This window comes from Borostomias antarcticus (genome assembly GCF_949987555.1).
Source record: "Borostomias antarcticus genome assembly, chromosome: 1".
Classification (NCBI taxonomy): Eukaryota; Metazoa; Chordata; class Actinopteri; order Stomiiformes; family Stomiidae; genus Borostomias; species Borostomias antarcticus.
The window spans coordinates 42289827-42311015 of record NC_140234.1 but is presented as its reverse complement, the minus strand read 5'-3'; the positions used below and the strand labels follow the sequence as shown (position 1 = coordinate 42311015).

At 43.7% G+C, this 21189-nt stretch overlaps 1 protein-coding gene across 2 annotated transcripts; it reads left to right on the top strand.

The window, feature by feature from the left end:
* The first annotated feature begins 871 nt into the window (after positions 1-871).
* On the top strand, positions 872-20550 carry masp1 (MBL associated serine protease 1). Of its 2 annotated transcripts, none has more exons than XM_084447793.1 (11): positions 872-1252; positions 1635-1818; positions 6592-6769; positions 11123-11254; positions 12506-12702; positions 15008-15155; positions 15696-15817; positions 17448-17526; positions 18595-18732; positions 18842-18916; positions 19250-20550. In XM_084447793.1, the coding sequence occupies exons 1-11, from the start codon at positions 1128-1130 to the stop codon at positions 20122-20124; spliced, it is 2253 nt and encodes a 750-aa protein (XP_084303919.1). In that variant the 5' UTR covers positions 872-1127; the 3' UTR covers positions 20125-20550. The 2 variants fall into 2 exon arrangements, with proteins under 2 accessions (XP_084303919.1, XP_084303918.1); XM_084447792.1 differs by having other exon boundaries at positions 1599-1818.
* Positions 20551-21189: the final 639 nt, after the last annotated feature.

Here is a 21189-nt window from a genome sequence, read left to right as displayed (position 1 = left end):
AAAAATTCATATAAAATGGTGTGAGATGAAATTGGACATAATAAAAGATGTGTCTCATGCAGCCAAAGTACCTGAAAAATATGAGCCTATTTTGGGGTCTTTAGTTCATGTGGTCCCAGAGCTATTGAAAAGAAAAGGTCAAAAATGGAAGATAAAAGTTCATATAAAATAATGTGTGATGAAATTGGACAAAATAAAAGGTGTACCTCGTGCAGCCAATGTCCCTGAACAATATGAGCCTATTTTGGGGTATTTAGTTCATGTGGTCCCAGAGCTATTGAAAAGAAAAGGTAAAAAATGGAAGATAACAATTAATCTAAAATAATGTGAGATGAAAATCGAGGAAATGAAAGGTGTATCTCGTGCAGTAATTGTCCCTGAACAATTCGAGTCTATTTTGGTGTTTTTGAGTCACGTAGCCTACCAGAGCTATTGAAAATCAAAGATTTGAAAAAAGTCATATAAAACGGTAGCCTAATTTGTAGACGGCCCCTAACATTTACGTTGCATTGCGAAGAAGCCGGTCTTGAGGACCGTTGCGGTAGGCTACCGCTCTCAACCCCAGCTTTCGGTAGAGTCGGCGAAATAAGCGTCAAAGAGTCGGTGAAGTTCACCTCCAATAGGCTATCCAACTGGAATATCCAAAATCAAACCAATTTCACCTCGGAATAATCTGGTCAGAAATTCAACCAAATGACAACCACTACCCTACGTCTGTTCTAGACCTCAAAACAACCACTGAGAAAATAGGTCGTCTGCAGGTCGGATTTTGGTTGCCCAACGACGTTTAACGTCAACGTCCTGATTTGTGCCCACTGGGCATGTTGACAGGCCCACGCAAAAACAGGCGCTATCATGTTAGTAAGTCTGCCTCCTAGCCTACTTTATTCTGGTAGTGTCTGTTAAACACAGACCTTGTTTTCGGCAGTTTTTACAAATCCCATTAATTTTCCCATTTTAACTTTTAGAACAAAACCTAGCGTAGGCTATTCTGGGAGTTGTTACACATAGGCTCGGTACTTTTCGCAAATGCCATTCATTTTTCCATGGGGATTTTGAACTACATCCCACAATGGCGTTAATGCAACTTTTCAGACTACAACGTGACGGCGGACATCACCACTCTCATGGGAAGGACAGAAAATGACGCGAGCGCTACCGTGTGGGTACAAGTCCGATGTCAGGAGTCGGCGGGTTGTTATAGACTAGCACTACGTAAACGGGACATGGATGCAACTTTGGCAATGACGAGGTAAGCCTTTTTGCAAAATATATATTTCGACTCAATACATTGCCTATAGGATATTCGCCGGTTACAAAAGTCTTAAGTTACAGTGTGAACAGATGTTCTCTGTCATGGATAGCACAACTCGCAGGGCTGCAAAAAAGATTTATCCACATTCCTCCCTTCTTTAATATAAATGTTGAATTGGCTGGCTTAGCTTTCCGATGCATGAGGAGGATTTTAACAACTTATTTTAAACGTAGGCTAGCCTACCCTTTGGCTTTCGCTTAAATCATCGTTGTCACCATGATCATTTAATTTACTGCTCTGTACTATAAAGGTAATGCCTACTTTCCTTAAAACATATCCACAGACTTCTGCTTCTGTTACTGTGCATGGTTCCCGCTAGAGCACGGGATGTTCCACTGACGGAGATGTATGGGGTCATTCAGTCTCCCAATTTCCCTGAACCCTACCCCAAAGAGTCCGAGGTCCGCTGGAACATAAGCGTCCCAGAAGGGTTTCAAATTCGACTCTACTTTATTCATTTCGACCTGGAGCCCTCCTACCTGTGTGAGTACGACTATGTAAAGGTAAGTGAAACGCTTGCTTGCATGTTTATTTGTAGCCTATGTGTGCGTGTGTGATAAAAATTCAACTGACCAAACATTTACAGTATTATTTACAGTAGCCTATTATCTACAGTACTATTGAGCTAACAGCAAGCGTGACAATTTGAGAATAGTTATTGTACAGCGACTCTGCAGCTTATTCTTGAGAGAAGATGTAATTAGGGCCCGAGCACTGGCGGTGCGAGGCCCTATTGAAACTCGAAGGATTATTATTCTCCTTCTCCTTCTCCTTCTCCTTCTTCTTCTTCTCCCCAAACAAATGCCTTTTTGGCGGCCTAAACATCGATGAAAACGGATGAAACTTTGCAGATACATCAGTCCCGGTGAAAATCGGATATTTAATTGGTGACGGAAATGGGCGTGGCAAAACGGCTCAAGAGCGCCCCCTGGAAAGTTGAAAATGGCGAGCCCCACCTTTCAGTTTGATGTAGGCGAACGAAATTCGGTGGGCTTATGTATTTCATCGAGCCACACTAAAATGTCTCTTGGAGCTATACCCAACATGCAACAGGAAGTCCGCCATTTTGCTTTTTATGTGCCATTTTGTCCTTGTTTTGACCATTTCCATGCCTCGTACTTCGACGAACTCCTCCTACACATTTCATCCGATCAACTTCATATCGGGTCAGCTTCATCTTAAGACCTTTGTGATCAAAAGTTATCAAAAAAATTGAGTTTTCACCAAACACCCTTGCCGTGGCGCCCCGCCAAAGTTTGACATTTCGCCATAAAACACGAAGTCCTCATAACTCCTCCATACATTATCCAATTTGTCCGATATATCTCACGCTTCATGACGGTTCTGTCCTGAACACATCTATGTGTCAGTATTGCATCATACTTATAGCGCCACCTATTGGTGAAACAGGAAGTCCTCATAACTCCTCCATACATTATCCAATTCGTCCGATATATCTCACGCTTCATGAAGGTTCTGTCCTGAACACATCTATGTGTCAGTATTGCGTCATACTTATAGCGCCACCTATTGGTAAAACAGGAAGTCCTCATAACTCCTCCATACATTATCCGATTTGTCCGATTTATCTCACGCTTCATGACGGTTCTGTCCTGAACACATATATGTGTCAGTATTGCGTCATACTTATAGCGCCACCTATTGGTAAAACAGGAAGTCCTCATAACTCCTCCATACATTATCCGATTTGTCCGATATATCTCACGCTTCATGACGGTTCTGTCCTGAACACATCTATGTGTCAGTATTGCGTCATACTTATAGCGCCACCTATTGGTGAAACAGGAAGTCCTCATAACTCCTGCATACATCATCCGATTTGCACCAAATTGCTGACGCTTCATGAAGGTCACCTTCTGAACACATCTATGCGTCGGTATTGAGTTACACTTACAGCGCCACCTACTGGTGAAACAGGAAGTACTCATAACTCCTACATACATTATCCGATTTACTCCAAATTGCTCATGCTTGATGAAGGTCGCATCTTGAACACATCTGTAGGTCAGTATTGCGTCATACCTTCAGCGCCACCTACTGCTTACAGGAAGTCCTCATAACTCCTACATACTTTGTCCGATTTACACAACATTTCTCACGCTTCATCAAGGTACTGTCCTGAACACATCTATGCATCAGTATTGAGTCACGCTTAGAGCGCCACCTACTGGTGACAGGAAGTTTCTGTCAGTACTGGACACCGAAATAGCACACCCTTTAACGGCGCCACACCCCGACCCGCGTGGGGTGCGAGGGCCCGCTCACTGCTGCTCGCAGCACTAGTTCTTCTATTAATATTTATAAAGCTTTTTGGATGGTTAGGCCTATTTTGAGGGACGTTTTTAGTTATAGCCTACATTAAAGGAAAATGCTCGTTTTTGACAACCTGGACCTTATTTACGACATATTATAAGAAGTTTGACTCACCGAGATCACTTTTGTGTTGTTCGGAGGCCTGTAGAAGAAATTTAAAATCCAGCGCGAGCCAGTATATCCATGTAATCGCGTCGGACGGGGCATAGGGAATGCAGTTTCTCAAAATCCATTTTCGGCCGCTAAACGGTTGTTTTCATCAATCAGATTGTATGAATCGACAGTTGAGATTCCTCAACGCTAGGCATTGTAGTGGTTTTCAAATACGAGGTCTTTAGCCTCTGTAATATGATCTTTACACGCCTCTCCCCCACTTGCTCCAGCACGCATGCGCACAGGCCAGCGCGCAGACTGGCTATTCTCCGGCTCACATTCTCTGCGCTACGATCGGATTGTTGCTGACGAATGACGATGACAATATTCTCGGCACCAACAACGATCGTAGCGCAGAGAATGTGAGGGAGAATAGCCAGTCTGCGCGCTGGCCTGTGCGCATGCGTGCTGGAGCAAGTGGGGGAGAGGCGTGTAAAGATCATATTACAGAGGCTAAAGACCTCGTATTTGAAAACCACTACAATGCCTAGCGTTGAGGAATCTCAACTGTCGATTCATACAATCTGATTGATGAAAACAACCGTTTAGCGGCCGAAAATGGATTTTGAGAAACTGCATTCCCTATGCCCCGTCCGACGCGATTACATGGATATGCTGGCTCGCGCTGGATTTTAAATTTCTTCTACAGGCCTCCGAACAACACAAAAGTGATCTCGGTGAGTCAAACTTCTTATAATATGTCGTAAATAAGGTCCAGGTTGTCAAAAACGAGCATTTTCCTTTAAGTAGGCTATGGTGATCATGGATGGTGGGTGGTGGGTTTTCCAACCAGGGCTCTTCCCACTGCCTAGTGACCCAGCTGGGCCAGCGTCTGTAATACTGTAGCAAGTGAAAGAGATGGGTTAAGTGCCAGACTTGGCTCGGGGGCAACAAGGCTTGCACTGGTGCCAGAGTAACTTTGTGTTCCAGGCTTTGATGCCCATTTATTTAATCTCTGATTCCTCAAAGACTGTGTAGTCCTCATAGAATTGTCGGGTCCTCTGCGCAGTCTTTGTCATGGAAACAGTGAATTGTAAAGTGCTCTTAGCCTACTGCAGTGTCACGCATCCTGATGTGGGGAAATGCACCTGACCTTCCATGGTGGTATCTGAACCAGCATCTAATAACCAAGAACTGTCAGTTAAAGGATACATTTTTAACACTGAGCATGAGACACACATTTTTTTTCTTTTTTTTTTTTTACTACAAACTAAAGGTGTGATGCTAAAATGTGGGTTCTGATGCCTGTTCTGACTTTGCGGGCAAGTCTGGATGAGAGATTCTGTCTGCATGTGTGGCTGTGTTTGGACAGATCAGAGTTGGTTGCCCTGCCGATGGAGTTAATAGCATTTATTCCACTTGAGACGCCAAAGTGTCGCACCCTGCCAGGCCTATTCATGTAAATACGCCATACAGAGCGCCATGGCAACAAGCCCGAATCATCTGTCAGACACAAAAGGGCACAGACAGTGAGTGTGGGTGGAGGGGCCAGATAACTGCTTTCCCACAATGCAGTGCTGTGTACGAGTCCGTCTGTATTATGTTTGTTTGTTGCATTTACCAAAGACATGTGGACCATTGGGGGGCAGTAGGTTTTTACCCCAATTTTACTCCTACAAAATAGTATCCATTCCCATTTGTAATCACTGGGAACCTGCACGCACATACAACATTACTCCTGGACAGACAGAGAGACAATAGTACAACATAACTCCCAGAAACACACAATGAGACAATAATACAACATTACTCCTAGACAGACAGAGACAATAGTACAACATTACTCCTGGACAGACACAGAGACAATAGTACAACATTACTCCTGGACAGACAGAGACAATAGTACAACATTACTCCTAGACAGACAGAGACAATAGTACAACATTACTCCTGGACAGACAGACAATAGTACAACATTACTCCTAGACAGACAGAGACAATAGTACAACATTACTCCTGGACAGACAGAGACAATAGTACAACATTACTCCTAGACACACACTTAGACAATAGTGCTCGTCTCTCCCCCAGTCTCAGTCCAGCGCGGTGCTTTGTGTTGTTGTCGTCGTCTTGAAAGCGTGGTTTCCTGCCTTCCTGATACTGATCTTGTTGTCTTTGTTTGGTTTCTCGATGGCTTGTGACTGACTGCTCAATCACAGATGATTCAGAGTCCTCTCTGCATGCATACATGTATGTTTGTGTGTCACTGTACTGTGTGTGTGTGTACCATTTTCTTGTGGACTATTTTCCTCCCTGTGTTCTGTGGTAGTTGTGGGTAGCCGTCCGTTTAGTGACACTGCATGTAAACATGCTATCAGAGGACCAGATAAGGTTTGTGTGTGTGTGTGTGTGTGTGCGCGGGCGCGTGTGTGTGTGGACCATTTTCCTTAGACCATTTTTCGTTTTCTGTTGTAGCTGGGTATAACCGGCAGTTCATTGACACTACATTTAAACAGGCTATCAACAGACTAGATAAGATAGGTGCACTTATGTGTGTGTGTGTGTGTGTGCGCGCGTACACCAGTGTACACCCCAACATGTGGTCTCATGACAGGTTGAAGAGAAATGGGAGAGGATATTTAAATGTATTGGGTATTAAAAAATTGAATCTGTTCCTTAGAAATTTGTTACCTTGTCAGTGTTAATGTTTCCAATGTAAATGTGTGTGCGTGCATGCGTGTGTGTGGACGTGCGTGTGTGTGGACGTGCGTGTGTATGTGTGCGTGCGTGTATGTGTTTGTGCGTGCGTGTGTGGGCGTGCGTGTGTGGGCATGTGTGTGTGCGTGCAGGTGGAGGCGGAGCAGGAGCTGCTGGCTGTCTTCTGCGGCCGTGAGGAGACGGACACAGAGCAGATTCCAGGGAAGCAGCTCATCACCTCCCCCAGGAATGTTCTGAGTGTCTCCTTCAGGTCCGACTTCTCCAACGAGGAGCGTTTCTCTGGCTTTGAGGCCCATTACAGTGCTGTGGGTAAGGCTCCTCAACTTCCTGGGTGGGGATATCATCTGTGTATTATGCCTCTTTTTGTTCCTGAGTCTAGAGGCTTGGTTAGCAATGTGATTTGTGCCCTAGTGCCTGTTACAGCTGTCATACAGGGACAGCAGCCTGATTTAACTTGCCTAGTCTGACTCAATGGATGTAGGTTTTGGGGATAAGCCTTGTCATTCGTTTATTACTGCCCAATCAGTGGCGACGGATCTGATTCCCGGCCCAATCAGATTCAATCCAGACTACGAGAAACAACAACAACCGATCAACCGCTCCACTGAAGACAAGTGTGATTAGCCTAAAGGAAGACAGCCTTGTTTTCCCCCTATTCCCAAATGGTGATGAGTCAGCCAGACCTGTCGCCAGCGCTGACACAGCATAAAAAATAAAGTGTGGAGATGGGTCTGGCTATGCAAGACTAGCGTTTGCCTGAATGTTGGTCTGCATCTTACCGCTTGTATCCGTCTGACCAAGACAATGAAATGATTTTGCTGTGCTGTGCTCAAGCCCTCAATTGGATTTAAGTCGAACATAGGGGAAAATTAAGTATTAGCATGGCAATAAACTTTTTTATATCCGTAAAGGTTTTTATATAAATAAAATAAAAATGTTATAAATAAAAAATATATATTAAATGATTCCTTAGAAAAAATTATATTATAGACCTAAAGTGTACAGTACAGTAAGTGTCCTCCTCATGCACACAGTACAGATATTACTCTTGTAATTCTTCACAATAGCAGTGTTATTATTATTATTGTTAATAATAATAATAATTAATAATTATAACAATAATAATAAATCCAAAATAAATTTTTAGTAATAATAAATAATATTAGTATTATTTTAAATATATGATTATTATCTGTTATAAGGGATTGCACACCAGCCTCCAGGATGCATCGTTGAGCACAAACGAGATGGAAAGGGATGTGTCAGCTTATGAGCGGTGGTACAAAAAGACTGTGACTGCGTTCCTAATCGTATACTTCTACTTTTTACTACCAGTATGTACTAAAGCTGACCCTATAAAGTACTTACTTTGCCCGCAGTATGGATCCAATTGGGACATACTACCTTGTCATGACATTGCCCCTTGGAATTCGACCACATCCATCGCATTCCATAAAGGACATTCGTTTGATTCGTCCACAGCTGTCGTGGTAATGGAGCTATACAAAAACGACTTGCACATGTGATGTAATTTCCACTGCGCACAGGATTGTGGGTCAGAATAGCCAGAAAAGTGTGCTGGCTTACATACTGTACTGCAAAATATGACCGGACTGCATGTGGCATACTATGTATTGGGACATACTACATCAATTTTTGGCACACTACAGTATATAGTATGAAAGTATGCGATTCGGAACGTGGCCAGGCAGTTTGTTGGGCCATAATATACAGTATTACTTTGATATAGGGGTGGTACTGGACTAGCGAACGACTGGGCCAGGCACACACACTTCATACAGTATCTTTGGATAAAAGCAGATGTTGAACGCCTTAGCAATGACTCATCTTTTCTCTAATCCTTGTACTGTATTTACAGTAGTTCAACATGTATTTTATATTCATGCTTAGGCCTATTTGCACTTTTCATAGAACATATGTTCTTGTAGCCAAAACCTTGATGTCGCAATGAACAAATCTAGACCACAGATATTATTATTAGGGCCCGAGCACTGGCGGTGCGAGGCCCAATTGAATTTCGAAGGATTATTATTATTAGGGCCCGAGCACTGGCGGTGCGAGGCCCTATTGAAATTCGAAGGATTATTATTATTCTCCTTCTTCTCCCCAAACAAATGCCTTTTTGGCGGCCTAAACATAGATGAAAACGGATGAAACTTTGCAGATACATCAGTCCTGGTGAAAATTAGATATTTTATGGGTGACGAAAATGGGCGTGGCAAAACGGCTCAAGCGCCCCCTGGAAAATTTAAAATGGAGAGCCCCACCTTTCAGTTTGATGTAGGCAAACGAAATTCGGAGGGCATATGTATTTCACCGAGACAAACTAAAATGTCTCTTGGACCTATACCCAACATCCAACAGGAAGTCAGCCATTTTGCTTTTAATGTGCCATTTTGTCCTTGTTTTTACCATTTCCATGCCTTGTACTTCAACAAACTCCTCCTACAGATTTCATCCGATCAACTTCATATTCGGTCAGCTTTATCTTAAGACCTTTGTGATCAAAAGTTATCCTTTTTTTTTTTCACCAAACACCCTTGCCGTGGCGCCCTGCCAAAGTTTGACATTTTGCCATAAAACGTGAAGTCCTCATAACTCCTCCATACATTATCCAATTTGTCCAATATATCTCACGCTTCATGACGGTTCTGTCCTGAACACATCTATGTGTCAGTATTGCGTCATACTGATAGCGCCACCTATTGGTGAAACAGGAAGTCCTCATAACTCCTACATACGTTATCCGATTTACTCCAAATTGCTCAGGGTTGATGAAGGTCGCATCTTGAACACTTCTGTAAGTCAGTATTGCGTCATACCTACAGCGCCACCTACTGGTGAAACAGGAAGTCCTCATAACTCCTACATACGTTATCCCATTTACTCCAAATTGCTCAGGGTTGATGAAGGTCACGTCCTGAACACATATGTAGGTCTGTATTGAGTCATACTTATAGCGCCGCCTACAGGTCAAGCAGGAAGTCATCATAACTCCTACATACATTATCCGATTTACTCAACATTTCTCACGCTTCATCAAGGTACCATCCTGAACACATCTATGCATCGGTATTGAGTCACGCTTAGAGCGCCACCTACTGGTGACAGGAAGTTTCTCTCAGTACAAGACACTGAAATAGCACAGCCTTTAACGGCGCTGCACCCCGACACGCGTGGGGTGCGAGGGCCCGCTCAATGCTGCTCGCAGCCCTAGTTCTACCTTCTCCTTCTACCTTCTTCTTCCAAAACAAATGCCTTTTTGGCGGCCTAAACATCAATGAAAACGGATGAAACTTTGCAGATACGTCAGTCCCGGTGAAAAATTTGCTAATTCATGGGTGACGGAAATGGGCGTGGCAAAACGGCTCAAGAGCGCCCCCTGGAAAATTTAAAATGGCGAGCCCCACCTTTCAGTTTGATGTAGGCAAACGAAATTCGGAGGGCACATGTATTTCATCGAGACACACTAAAATTACTCTTGGAGCTATACCCAACATGCAACAGGAAGTCCGCCATTTTGCTCTTAATGTCCCATTTTCCCCTTGTTTTTACCATTTCCATGCCTCGTACTTTAACCTTAAAAAAAAATTAGTTTTCACCAAACACCCTTGCCGTGGCGCCCCGCCAATGTTTGACATTTTGCCATAAAACGTGAAGTCCTCATAACTCCTCCATACATTATCCAATTTGTCCGATATATCTCACGCTTCATGACGGTTCTGTCCTGAACACATCTATGTGTCAGTATTGCGTCATACTCATAGCGCCACCTATTGGTGAAACAGGAAGTCCTCATAACTCCTGCATACATCATCCGATTTGCACCAAATTGCTGACGCTTCATGAAGGTCACCTTCTGAACACATCTATGCGTCGCTATTGAGTCACACTTTCAGCGCCACCTACTGGTGAAACAGGAAGTACTCATAACTCCTACATACGTTATCCGATTTACTCCAAATTGCTCATGCTTGAAGAAGGTCGCATCTTGAACACATCTTTAAGTCAGTATTGCGTCATACCTACAGCGCCACCTACTGGTGAAAGAGGAAGTACTCATAACTCCTACATACGTTATCCGATTTACTCCAAATTGCTCATGCTTGATGAAGGTCGCATCCTGAACACATCTGTGCGTCAGCATTGATTCATACTTATAGCGCCGCCTACAGGTCAAGCAGGAAGTCATAAGTCCTACATACATTGTCCGATTTATACAACATTTCTCACGCTTCATCAAGGTACCGTCCTGAACACATCTATGTGTCGGTATTGAGTCACGCTTAGAGCGCCACCTACTGGTGACAGGAAGTTTCTCTCAGTACTGGACACCGAAATAGCACACTCTTTAACGGCGCCGCACCCCGACACACGTGGGGTGCGAGGGCCCGCTCAATGCTGCTCGCAGCCCTAGTTGGTGTTATTATTGATGTTCATTGCGACATCAAGGTTTTGGCTATACTCAAATTTGAATCTTGGAAGCCAGAAAATAATTATGGAGAGTGTGCATGAAAAGTAAATTATTGCTATCTTTTATGACCCCCCCCCCTCTCTCTCTCTCTCTCTCTCTCTCTCTCTCTCTCTCTCTCACACACACACACACATGCACACACACACACACACTATCACTCTCTATAGATGTGGATGAGTGTCGAGACAGGAACGATGAGGACTTGGTCTGTGACCATTTCTGCCACAATTACATTGCTGGTTACTACTGCTCCTGTCGGTATGGCTTCCTGCTGCACTCTGACAACAGGACCTGTCGAGGTAACCGTGGTGACTGGAGGTTTGGTCCTGATGTCTGCAAACCTCAAAATGCGCTAGAGGGCAAAATACATTTAGTTTTTTCCCCGTTTTCCTTTTTTCATATTTATGAAAATTAAAGTTGTGAAAAACCCTTTCAATATAACAAACAACAGATTTAGGATCACTAAAATTGTCAGATTTTGTTGTCAAAATCCATGTCCTGTGAGAAGTGTGAACAGCTCTGAATCTTTTTTCTCTGCCTAGTGATTTCAGATGTACCAACATTCACAGAAGCATTATCTTCTTCAAATATTTGCAGCTTTCAATGTATGGCACATAATTTGAACGCTTACAATTCACACTTTCATAATCTGTAAAAACTGAAAAATGACCTTGGCAATTTTACACAAACTGTGTTCAAGTGTTAAGCCTGCTAATGCTCTGAGAAATGTTAATGAGGTCACACCACAACCACTTCGGTTGATTCCAAACATTTCTAGAGGTGCCAGAGAGACTGGAGAATCCAGGCTAGACTGGAGCTGTGTTCACTTTCATGCTGCGCTTCTAGCACTAGTGTTTATTTATGTCAATATTCTTTTATAATTCCTCATGTCTTATTGTCCTATTGTCAGAAACAAAAGACTTGTATCTTAGATTTGTAAGAGGGACTAGCTCTTCGTAAGAGGGACTAGCTACTACAATTTCTGACTTAATGTCGGTTAGGGTCGGGTTCCCTTTTAGCCTTTAGGGATTGGGAATGGTTATACAAAGTAGACAATTAACAAAATGCTTGTTTATTGTACTTATCTTCAACATTGTAGGTCTCCATGACTGAATAGACGTCAGATATCCCATTGAGCTCTGTGTGTGTGTGTGTGTGTGTGCGTGCGTGCGCGCGTGTGCATTCTTGTAGGAAATTAAAGCCTGTTTGGTATCCGTTCACAGCCCTGTCCTACTGATAGTGGCGACTGATTGATGACAAATATTTACATTAAAGTAGATACGTGAAAAATGTCCACCCAGATTAGTGAAGAAGAGCTTTCCCTTTCGCTACAGAATGTACTCTGAGGAAATAGTTTAGTTCAGTACTATGGTTGTTTATATTTATAGAAATAGCATTGCATAGAAGCAATGGGTGAAAATAACACTATAATGAAAACTTTAAATCTCTTGCAGAACATTTGTGTGTATATGAGTTAATTTAAACACATATTATGTTTTTAAAAATATTCTTTCTGTCTGCTCTTATTACTTCGTATGTATGTCTTTCAGTCGAGTGCAGTAACAATGTGTTCAGTGAGAGGTCTGGGGTGCTGACCAGCTCTGACTTCCCCAACCCCTACCCCAAGAGCTCTGACTGCCTCTACCGCATCGAGCTGGAGGACGGCTTCCTGCTCAGCCTGGAGTTCGACGACACCTTCGACATCGAGGACCACCCCGATGTCACCTGTCCATATGACTACGTCAAGGTGACGACCGACACAGTGGTGCCATGACACTCCTAACTAAGACGTCGCATTTACATGACACTCCTAACAAAGACGTCGCATTCACATGACACTCCTAACTAAGACGTCGCATTTACATGACACTCCTAACTAAGACGTCGCATTTACATGACACTCCTAACTAAGACGTTGCATTAACATGACACTCCGAACTAAGACGTCGCATTTACATGACACTCCTAACTAAGACGTCGCATTTACATGACACTCCTAACTAAGACGTTACATTTACATGACACTCCTAACTAAGACGTTGCATTTACATGACACTCCTAACTAAGACGTCGCATTTACATGACACTCCTAACTAAGACGTTGCATTTACATGACACTCCTAACTAAGACGTCGCATTTACATGACACTCCTAACTAAGATGTCGCATTTACATGACACTCCTAAGACGTCGCATTTAAATTACACTCCTAACTAAGACGTTGCATTTACATTACACTCCTAACTAAGACATCGCATTTACATGACACTCCTAACTAAGACGTTGCATTTACTGTACATGCACCTCACAATTCTGTCTATGATCCACATTATATTTGCCACAGAGAGTTGTTTTGTTGTTTTATCACCCTGTTTAGACAGTTGTGCTGTTGATAATCTGAGCCGTATGCATGGAAGATAAAAGCAGCCTCATACTGACCCCTGACCCCCCTCCAGACCAGAGAAGACTAGCAGCCTCATACTGACCCCCCCTCCAGACCAGAGCAGACTAGCAGCCTCATACTGACCCCCCCCCCCCCAGACCAGAGCAGACTAGCAGCCTCATACTGACCCCTGACCCCCCCCCCCCCCCCCCTCCAGACCAGAGCAGACTAGCAGCCTCATACTGACCCCTGCCCGGGAGCCTGGGAACTGGAGTGCTGTGGTCTTACTGGATTTACCACTGACCCAGTTAATGTCACCTGGCATCATGCATGCAATTTATCAACTTAAACTCCTTATCCTATTACAGAGTCTGACCTTAAGCTAAAGCTGATTGACTCCATTTGCTACACTATGCAGTCGTAAGATTTCAATCGTTGGCTTCTTGGCTATTAAATACGGTGACGATGAAAATTATGATGATGATGATGAAATGAATTTTGAGTGAAGCTGTGCACCGTTAATGGCAAGGAGAGCGTGCAAGAGACTGCATGAGTACAACAACTGAAACGATGTGTCAGAAAAGCATATCAAAGAATTTGCATAATACTTGGTTGAGCGTTATAGAATTTCAAAAGAATGTCTTTTCAAAGAACCTGCCGAACGCGCCTCTAGAGGATGTGATTGGCTGGCCCGACGGTCATCCAAACCATCACTGGGCCAACCCAGCAGGCGTTAATGTCGAGCCCTGATGTGACGGTGAAGATGACATGTGAAGCATCAGGCTGTAGGGAATCGTCACAGCGTGCGGCACAAACGCAGCCACGACCTTGAGTGACATTCCTCATGTGTATACAGTAAGGCAAGGTTATAATAGTTTTGCTTTTTTCATCAGTTTTTATTTTTATATTGTTTTAACTTTTTGTTATGTTTTCAATTTCAGTTTAGTTTTGATTAGTTTTAAAGCAGGTTTGCTAGTTAAGTTTAGTTTTTATTTTTTGAAAATGCTTAGTTTTAGCTTATTTTTTATTAGTTTCAGTATTAGTTTTAGTTTTTTCTTCTTCTGCACTACCTCGTGAGACCATCCTGATCTCACAAGCTCATGTTGTTTCACTCTGTGTGAAACAATCCATCTGGCGCACGTCAGGTTACTTGTGCAGGGACACAGCTAAAGAAAAATGGAGGATAGATTTCATATCCACCCAAAATACTAGGCTTATGTATGAAATGAAACAGACTAAAACTAAGGACATTTTCTCAATAATTGTAGTTTATTTTAGTTACTTTTGTAAACACAATACAGTTTTAGTTAGTTATCGTTTTTTTGTAAAGTCTAGTTTTTATTTTTATTTCAGGTAACTAAAATGTTTTTTCACACCTAGTTTTCATTTTTTAGTTAGTTTTCGTTAACTATAATGACCTTGGTATATGAAGAAAGGCCGGTCTGTCCTGGCTGATCCTAGCCACCCCCTGTTCAAGTAGTTCAACCCGCTTCCGTCCGGCCACTCATACAATCTGCCAAGATGCAGGACCAGTAGACTTAAGAACTCATTGATCCATGCAGCCATTAGCCTTTTAAATAACTCAGTGTGATGTGTTTTTATATTGTTTGTTATATTTATTGTTTGTCTGTGCTTACTGCTGTTTTTCTTGACTTGACTTGACCCACAGATCGAAGCCGGACAGCAGCAGCTCGGTCCGTTCTGTGGCGATCGCTCACCAGGCAAGATCCAGACAGACAGCAACAAGGTCCAGGTGTATTTCCACAGCGATAACTCTGGAGAGAACCTGGGCTGGAGGCTGACCTACACCTCTGCAGGTTAGGATGGGGACACGTCCTCACAGAACAGTCCAGGTCACAAAAGCCATGTTTCCATCCCCACCTTTTATGCGAATTAAGTTATATCGAATTAAAAATGCTTTATGGAAACAGTAAAATTTGATTAAAAGTCATGAAAATCGACAAAAAGTTTGTACTGTCCATCTCGTCGGATTTTCTCTTGTTCGATAAAAGGTCATGCACAGATTTTTATCCAATTTAAAGCTCTTAGATGGAAACGCACGTTCACCTGCTTTATTCGCATTCATATTTTTAGCGACCTTCACATAATTCGATTGACAAGTGGATGGAAACATGGCTACAGTCATGATGGGTCAAGGAATAGGTTCTGTTGTACACAAACGGCTATTGTGTGTGGCAGTTAAAAAGTCCGTTTGAAGTGCTGTCCCAGTCGTTATTTCTCATTGTACATAAACAGCTACACATTCCACAGGGACACCATGCTGCTCAGTCACCACGGTAGTCTGGTTTCCAACAGGAAAACCATACAGTACATTTGTAAATCCTCTTGTCTTTCAGCCAGCAGTCAGTGTCCAGCCCCTCAGAAGCCCGTCTACGGTCAGCTCAACCCAGTCCAACTGAAGTATTCCTTCAAAGACCACATCCTGGTGACGTGTGACTCTGGATACAGGCTGGTTAAGGTGAGACTGATTGGGGTGTATGAGCATTACTTATACAATGACAACAACAATTCAGCTTATTAATCCCATTCTCCTGTTTTTTTCTTTGGGGCTGGGGGTGGGGGTTATTCAACATTAAAACAATGTTGTTTTTTCAACAAGGATTTTTATTGATTTCATCATTACAAGCAAACATCCAAAACTAAACAAAGCAACAATGTTATTTTTGATTCTATATTAGCTCTGTAGTTGTGATCAGGCCCCCAGCATTGGGCAGAGATTGTGTGATATGCTGGCTAAACACACGTCTTTCACGAGGATCGAATCTCCTTGTCAAAGCAGCCTTGATGGATTGTAAAACATGTCCTTGCACCAGCCGAATACTGTATCTCCTAAGCAGCTCTCATACTCTGATTATGCCTCCTTAGTCGTTACCCTCTTTGATTCTATTTGTTTTTCATGGCCCACATGGCAAGATTTCTATTCTAGGCTCAGTGGCCGGAAGTAACGATTTCAAGCATTTTAGCCATAAATAGGGTTAGAATTGGTTAGGTTTTGAAAGCAGAATTTCCCAAAACAAGACTTACCCACTATTCTTAATCGCGGCGGCAACAAAAATAGACACGCCCACTATTCTTACAGCTCCGAGTCTTGTTTTGGGAAATTCTGATACGTTAAAATTTGCCACGGCTGAAATATGCTGATCTCTGTTGCCTTGGTTACAGTGATGGTGATTGCAGTGGTAGTGGTGATAACAGTCTCGATCTCTAATCAGTTACAGCTAAATAAATACAACTGCTGATGGTTTTGACCTTTTTGTCCATACAATATCTTATTTGTATAACACTAGGGTTTGCCAATGACTTTTGAAGTTGTGGGTGCACCCCTTATTTTATTTAGGAAGTGTGCATGAAAACAAGCCAACAATTTGTCCAGTTAGTCAGGAAGCTATTAGCTGGTATTTTTTTCGTCCACAAATGAACATATTTTATTGGTACAGTAGCAAACAGCTGTGATTACGTTTTCCCATTTGGCAAACTTTAGCGTCCCCATAGCAGTGATATCTGACAGATTTCTGATCTTAATGTTTAAAGATGAATTCCACAATCTATAAGACAGGTCGTTCCTCAAGGCGTTAGATGACATCACCAGTTGCAAGACATTACACAGATCAGGGCTGCTTTCAAATTCAGCTAACAGAGGCGAACGTTCGTCGCAAACATGTTTTCTCCAAATGGTCACATTTGAACGGCTTTTAAGGACCGTTCCAAATAGTTTGTATAAACGCAACAATGTTCCATGTGACTGTGTGACTTGTTGTTGATTTGACTTATATGATGTAAATCTGTTGCTAGGAGGACCCTAGCAACGGTAGCCTTATCTCTTTCACATCTCCAGGTCCATTGTGATCCTCGTTCTGTTACTGGCGAACTACCTCTCCAGACTGTTAGCTTCTGTTAGCAAACATTTGCGGCGAACGCAAAGCTAACGGAAAATTGTTCGCTAACGTTCGCAAACGTTGGCTATGTTCGCTGAATTTGAACGCACCCCAGTTGATTATCACCATAGAACTGAAAACACAAGACATTGCACAGATCAAATGAATATCACCTTAACCCTGAAAACCGATCCTTCTTTCTCCCTGTGTCAGGATGGCGAGGAGCTGGAGTACTATCAGGTTGAGTGTCAGAAAGACGGAACATGGAGCAGCAGTTTGCCACAGTGTGAAAGTAAGAGCAGATAAAACATACAAATCCGATTTAGACGCATGTGATGTCTAGGCCCTCTATTGATAATGAAACAGTGTGATGTGTGTTCTCTGTATATCCTGGCCTCTATTCTGGTCTTTCCTTTTACCTACCCTCTCTCTCTCTCTCTCTCTCTCTCTCTCTCTCTCTCTCCCTTATTCTCCACTCCTTTGTTCCGCCACCTTCTAGAAAAGAACTCTCAGAGGAGCCGCCGATCACTGCCCAGCATTGTAACCAATCAGATACTGTACTAGACCCCTGTCAGAACTCCACAGGGTCAACGTCAGTGTACCACGTCAGACTGCAGTTCGTAAGAGAAATGTTCTTTGGGGGTTAAGAGTGGGTAAGAGTAGGGCCAGAAGAGGAGAGCATAGACTGAAAGAGTTCATATGAATCAGTCCTTGGTATTGAACTTGTAGCTCTGTAGACTTCCTGGTATGTCCTAAAATTTCCCCTCTGTTTGCAATAAATACTGGTCTATCCTGGATCTCTCCCATGGAGTTTGTTTGTGTTTCTGTTCACTGTAGTGTAGTGTACTAGTGTACTGTAGTAGTGCTATTCAGAACCTTCAACGACACTGAACTGTTAAAGATCATGCCCACATATAGAGGTAGGATTCACAAAGTGGCTCATCACTCTCCTACCACTCATTTCTTAAAGGTGTAGTGTGTGAAATTGGCGGCTTCTAGTGGTGAGGTTGCAGATTGCAACCAACTAAATACAGTTACATGGTGCAAATTGGCGGCCTCCGTGGAAGAACCCGCGCCCTATGTAGATATAAAGGGCTCATTCTAACGCAAAGAAAAAATATTATAAAATAATTCTTATTTTCATGGGATTATACACTAGTTTAGACGAATATGAATATTATACTACATTTTTGCAAAGCGTACACAAAATCCTACACACTGCACCATGTTTGTCCCTCATAAGTGTGCATTTCATCTGTAACCCTCCGTCAGATGCGTTTTAGATCCATTCTGATCCATTCTGATGTCCAGTGGTAAAACCTTAAACCAGTCTGACCGTTGGTCCTCTCCTCCCTCCCAGTGGTGGATTGTGGTACTCCAGGGGAGGTTGCCATGGCCGACGTGGTCTTTGAGAGCCCCGGCAACAGCACCCTGTTTGGTTCCAAGATCCAGTACACCTGCAGGGCGTCCGCGTTCCAGGCTCATCCCAAGATTAATCGTGGGTTGTCATCGTCAGCGCTCTGCTGGCCTCATCACGTGCTACAGTATTGTTTTGTTTTTTAATGTGTGAAGATACATCTGCTTAAACCATGTGAATGTCTGTGAAGGTACTTATACCTGTGGAGAGAGCGGACAGTGGACCAATGCCGAACTTGGAACACAACGCCACACCTGTCTACCGGGTGAGATACGCCTCACCTGTCCTAAGCTGTATTGATGTGTTCCAGCATTTTTAAGTACAATGATATTTTTCCAAACATGTATTTGTTTATTTAGAAGGATCCCAACTAGCTCTACCCTAAAGTAGAGCTACTTTTAGTGGGGTCCACATTTAAAACATTACATTACAAATAACATTTAAAACATACATTACATATATCAAACATATAAAACATACTATTTTAAAGTTTGACATTTATAATGTATCAGACATTGTCATCATAAAAACACTAATATAATATATATAGCATAAAACAAAAAAATCTTGTAAGCATGTAACCCTGCGTGTGTTGTAGCGTGCGGGGAGCCGTCGCAGTCCTTCCCGGACCTGGCCAAGCGCATCGTGGGCGGCCGCAGCGCGGCGCCAGGCCTGTTCCCCTGGCAGGTCCTGCTCAGCGTGGAGGACGTGTCCCGGGTCCCGGAGGACCGCTGGTTCGGCAGCGGTGCGCTGCTCTCCGAGTCCTGGGTGCTCACCGCCGCGCACGTGCTCCGCTCCCAGCGCCGCGACGCCACCGTGGTGCCGCTGGCGCCCGAGCACATCCGCGTCTACCTGGGCCTCCACGACGCCCGGGCCAAGCACCACGCCACCAGCCGCTCGGTGGAGAGGGTGATCCTCCACCCGGGCTTCGACCCCAGCAACTACAACAACGACATCGCCCTGGTGAAGCTGAGCCAGGGGGTGCCCGCCGGTCGGCTGGTCCGGCCCGTCTGCCTGCCCCCCCCCCGGGGCGACGATGGCCCGGTGCCCCGGCCCAACACCCTGGGCCTGGTGGCCGGCTGGGGCATCTCCAACCCCAACGCCTCCACGGACGCGGCGCTGTCGTCCTCCGACCCGGGCGTGGTCCCGGACGTGCTGCAGTACGTGAAGCTTCCAGTGGTGGCGCAGGAGGAGTGTGAGTCCAGCTACGCCTCGCGCTCCGTCAACTACAACATCACCGGAAACATGTTCTGCGCCGGCTTCTACGAGGGGGGGCGCGACACGTGCCTGGGGGACAGCGGGGGGGCTTTCGTGATGGAGGACCCTGGAAGCCTGCGCTGGGTGGCCCACGGCCTGGTGTCCTGGGGGGGGCCGGAGGAGTGTGGCAGTCAGAGGGTCTACGGGGTCTACACCAGGGTGGCCAACTATGTAGACTGGCTGCAGGGACACCTGGAGACCGGGTCCTGGTGGTAAAGTCTACACCTTCAACGCTCGCTCCTCTTACTCTTTTATACTTAAATGCTGTATGTATAAATTATGCATAATGTATACATACATATTTATATTATGAAATACAATCATAGTTCTTAAGATTTATTTCAGAGGACATTTTGTTGTAATGTTAATACACCCCACTTTTCTATTCTTATATACTTAACGACAGGAAGCCGATATTATTGTAATGCACTGCCCCAAGCACTCCCGAGACGTACTCCATCCTGAAAGTGTCCTGTGATAACTACTGTATATCTGCCCCCTGTACAAACTACAATATGACTTTACACTCCAGCCCTTAGCATTAGGGGACATCTGTGTAATGTTTCACAAATTGTACTTGGCACCAGTTATACATGTTATATTAGTTCATGTAATGGACAGTAATTAAAGATATGATAAAATAAAAATGTATGGTGATGAAATTCAAATGTAACTAAATTATTGATGTACTCCTTTTAACTAAATGATTGATGTACTCCCACTTTTACACATAGACAAACGGCGTGAATGGGTGAATAGAATGGGTATGCCTGTTCTTACTTTGTAAAGTGAATGGATGAATATAATGGTATGCCTATTCTTACGTTGTAAAGTGAATGGGTGAATAGAATGGTATATGATCGCATTACTTTGTAAAGTGAATGGGTGAATAGAATGGTATATGGTCTCACTACTTTGTAAAGTGAATGGGTGAATAGAATCCACCCACCTACCTACCTTCCTTCCTTCCTTCCTTCCTTCCTTCCTTCCGTCTCTCCTTCCTTCTAAACCAACCATAGTGAACTCTGTGGGGTTGGTGCAAAGTGCCTGTTCAAAATGCACTTGTCGTGAGATGGTTGCGTCCCCCCTTCTATTATAATATGATGCCCCTTGCCGTTCTGCGATAATTGCAATTATTATTTTTTGTCATAGCCGTGCAGCACTATCTATCTGTCTGTCTGTCTAATATAACCAACCATACAGCAAAGTCTTTGGGGCTGCACGTATAGAAAGCATTATTCACAACACCAGGGGCAGATCGACCTTAACATCCTGGTACTA

Coding starts and splice junctions, on each gene's coding strand:
- masp1 (XM_084447792.1), top strand. CDS start 1,128: ATGGGAAGGACAGAAAATGACGCGAGCGCTACCGTGTGGGTACAAGTC. Junction 11,255..12,505: donor TGACAACAGGACCTGTCGAG/GTAACCGTGGTG, acceptor TATGTCTTTCAG/TCGAGTGCAGTAACAATGTG. Junction 17,527..18,594: donor CAGTTTGCCACAGTGTGAAA/GTAAGAGCAGAT, acceptor CCTCCCTCCCAG/TGGTGGATTGTGGTACTCCA.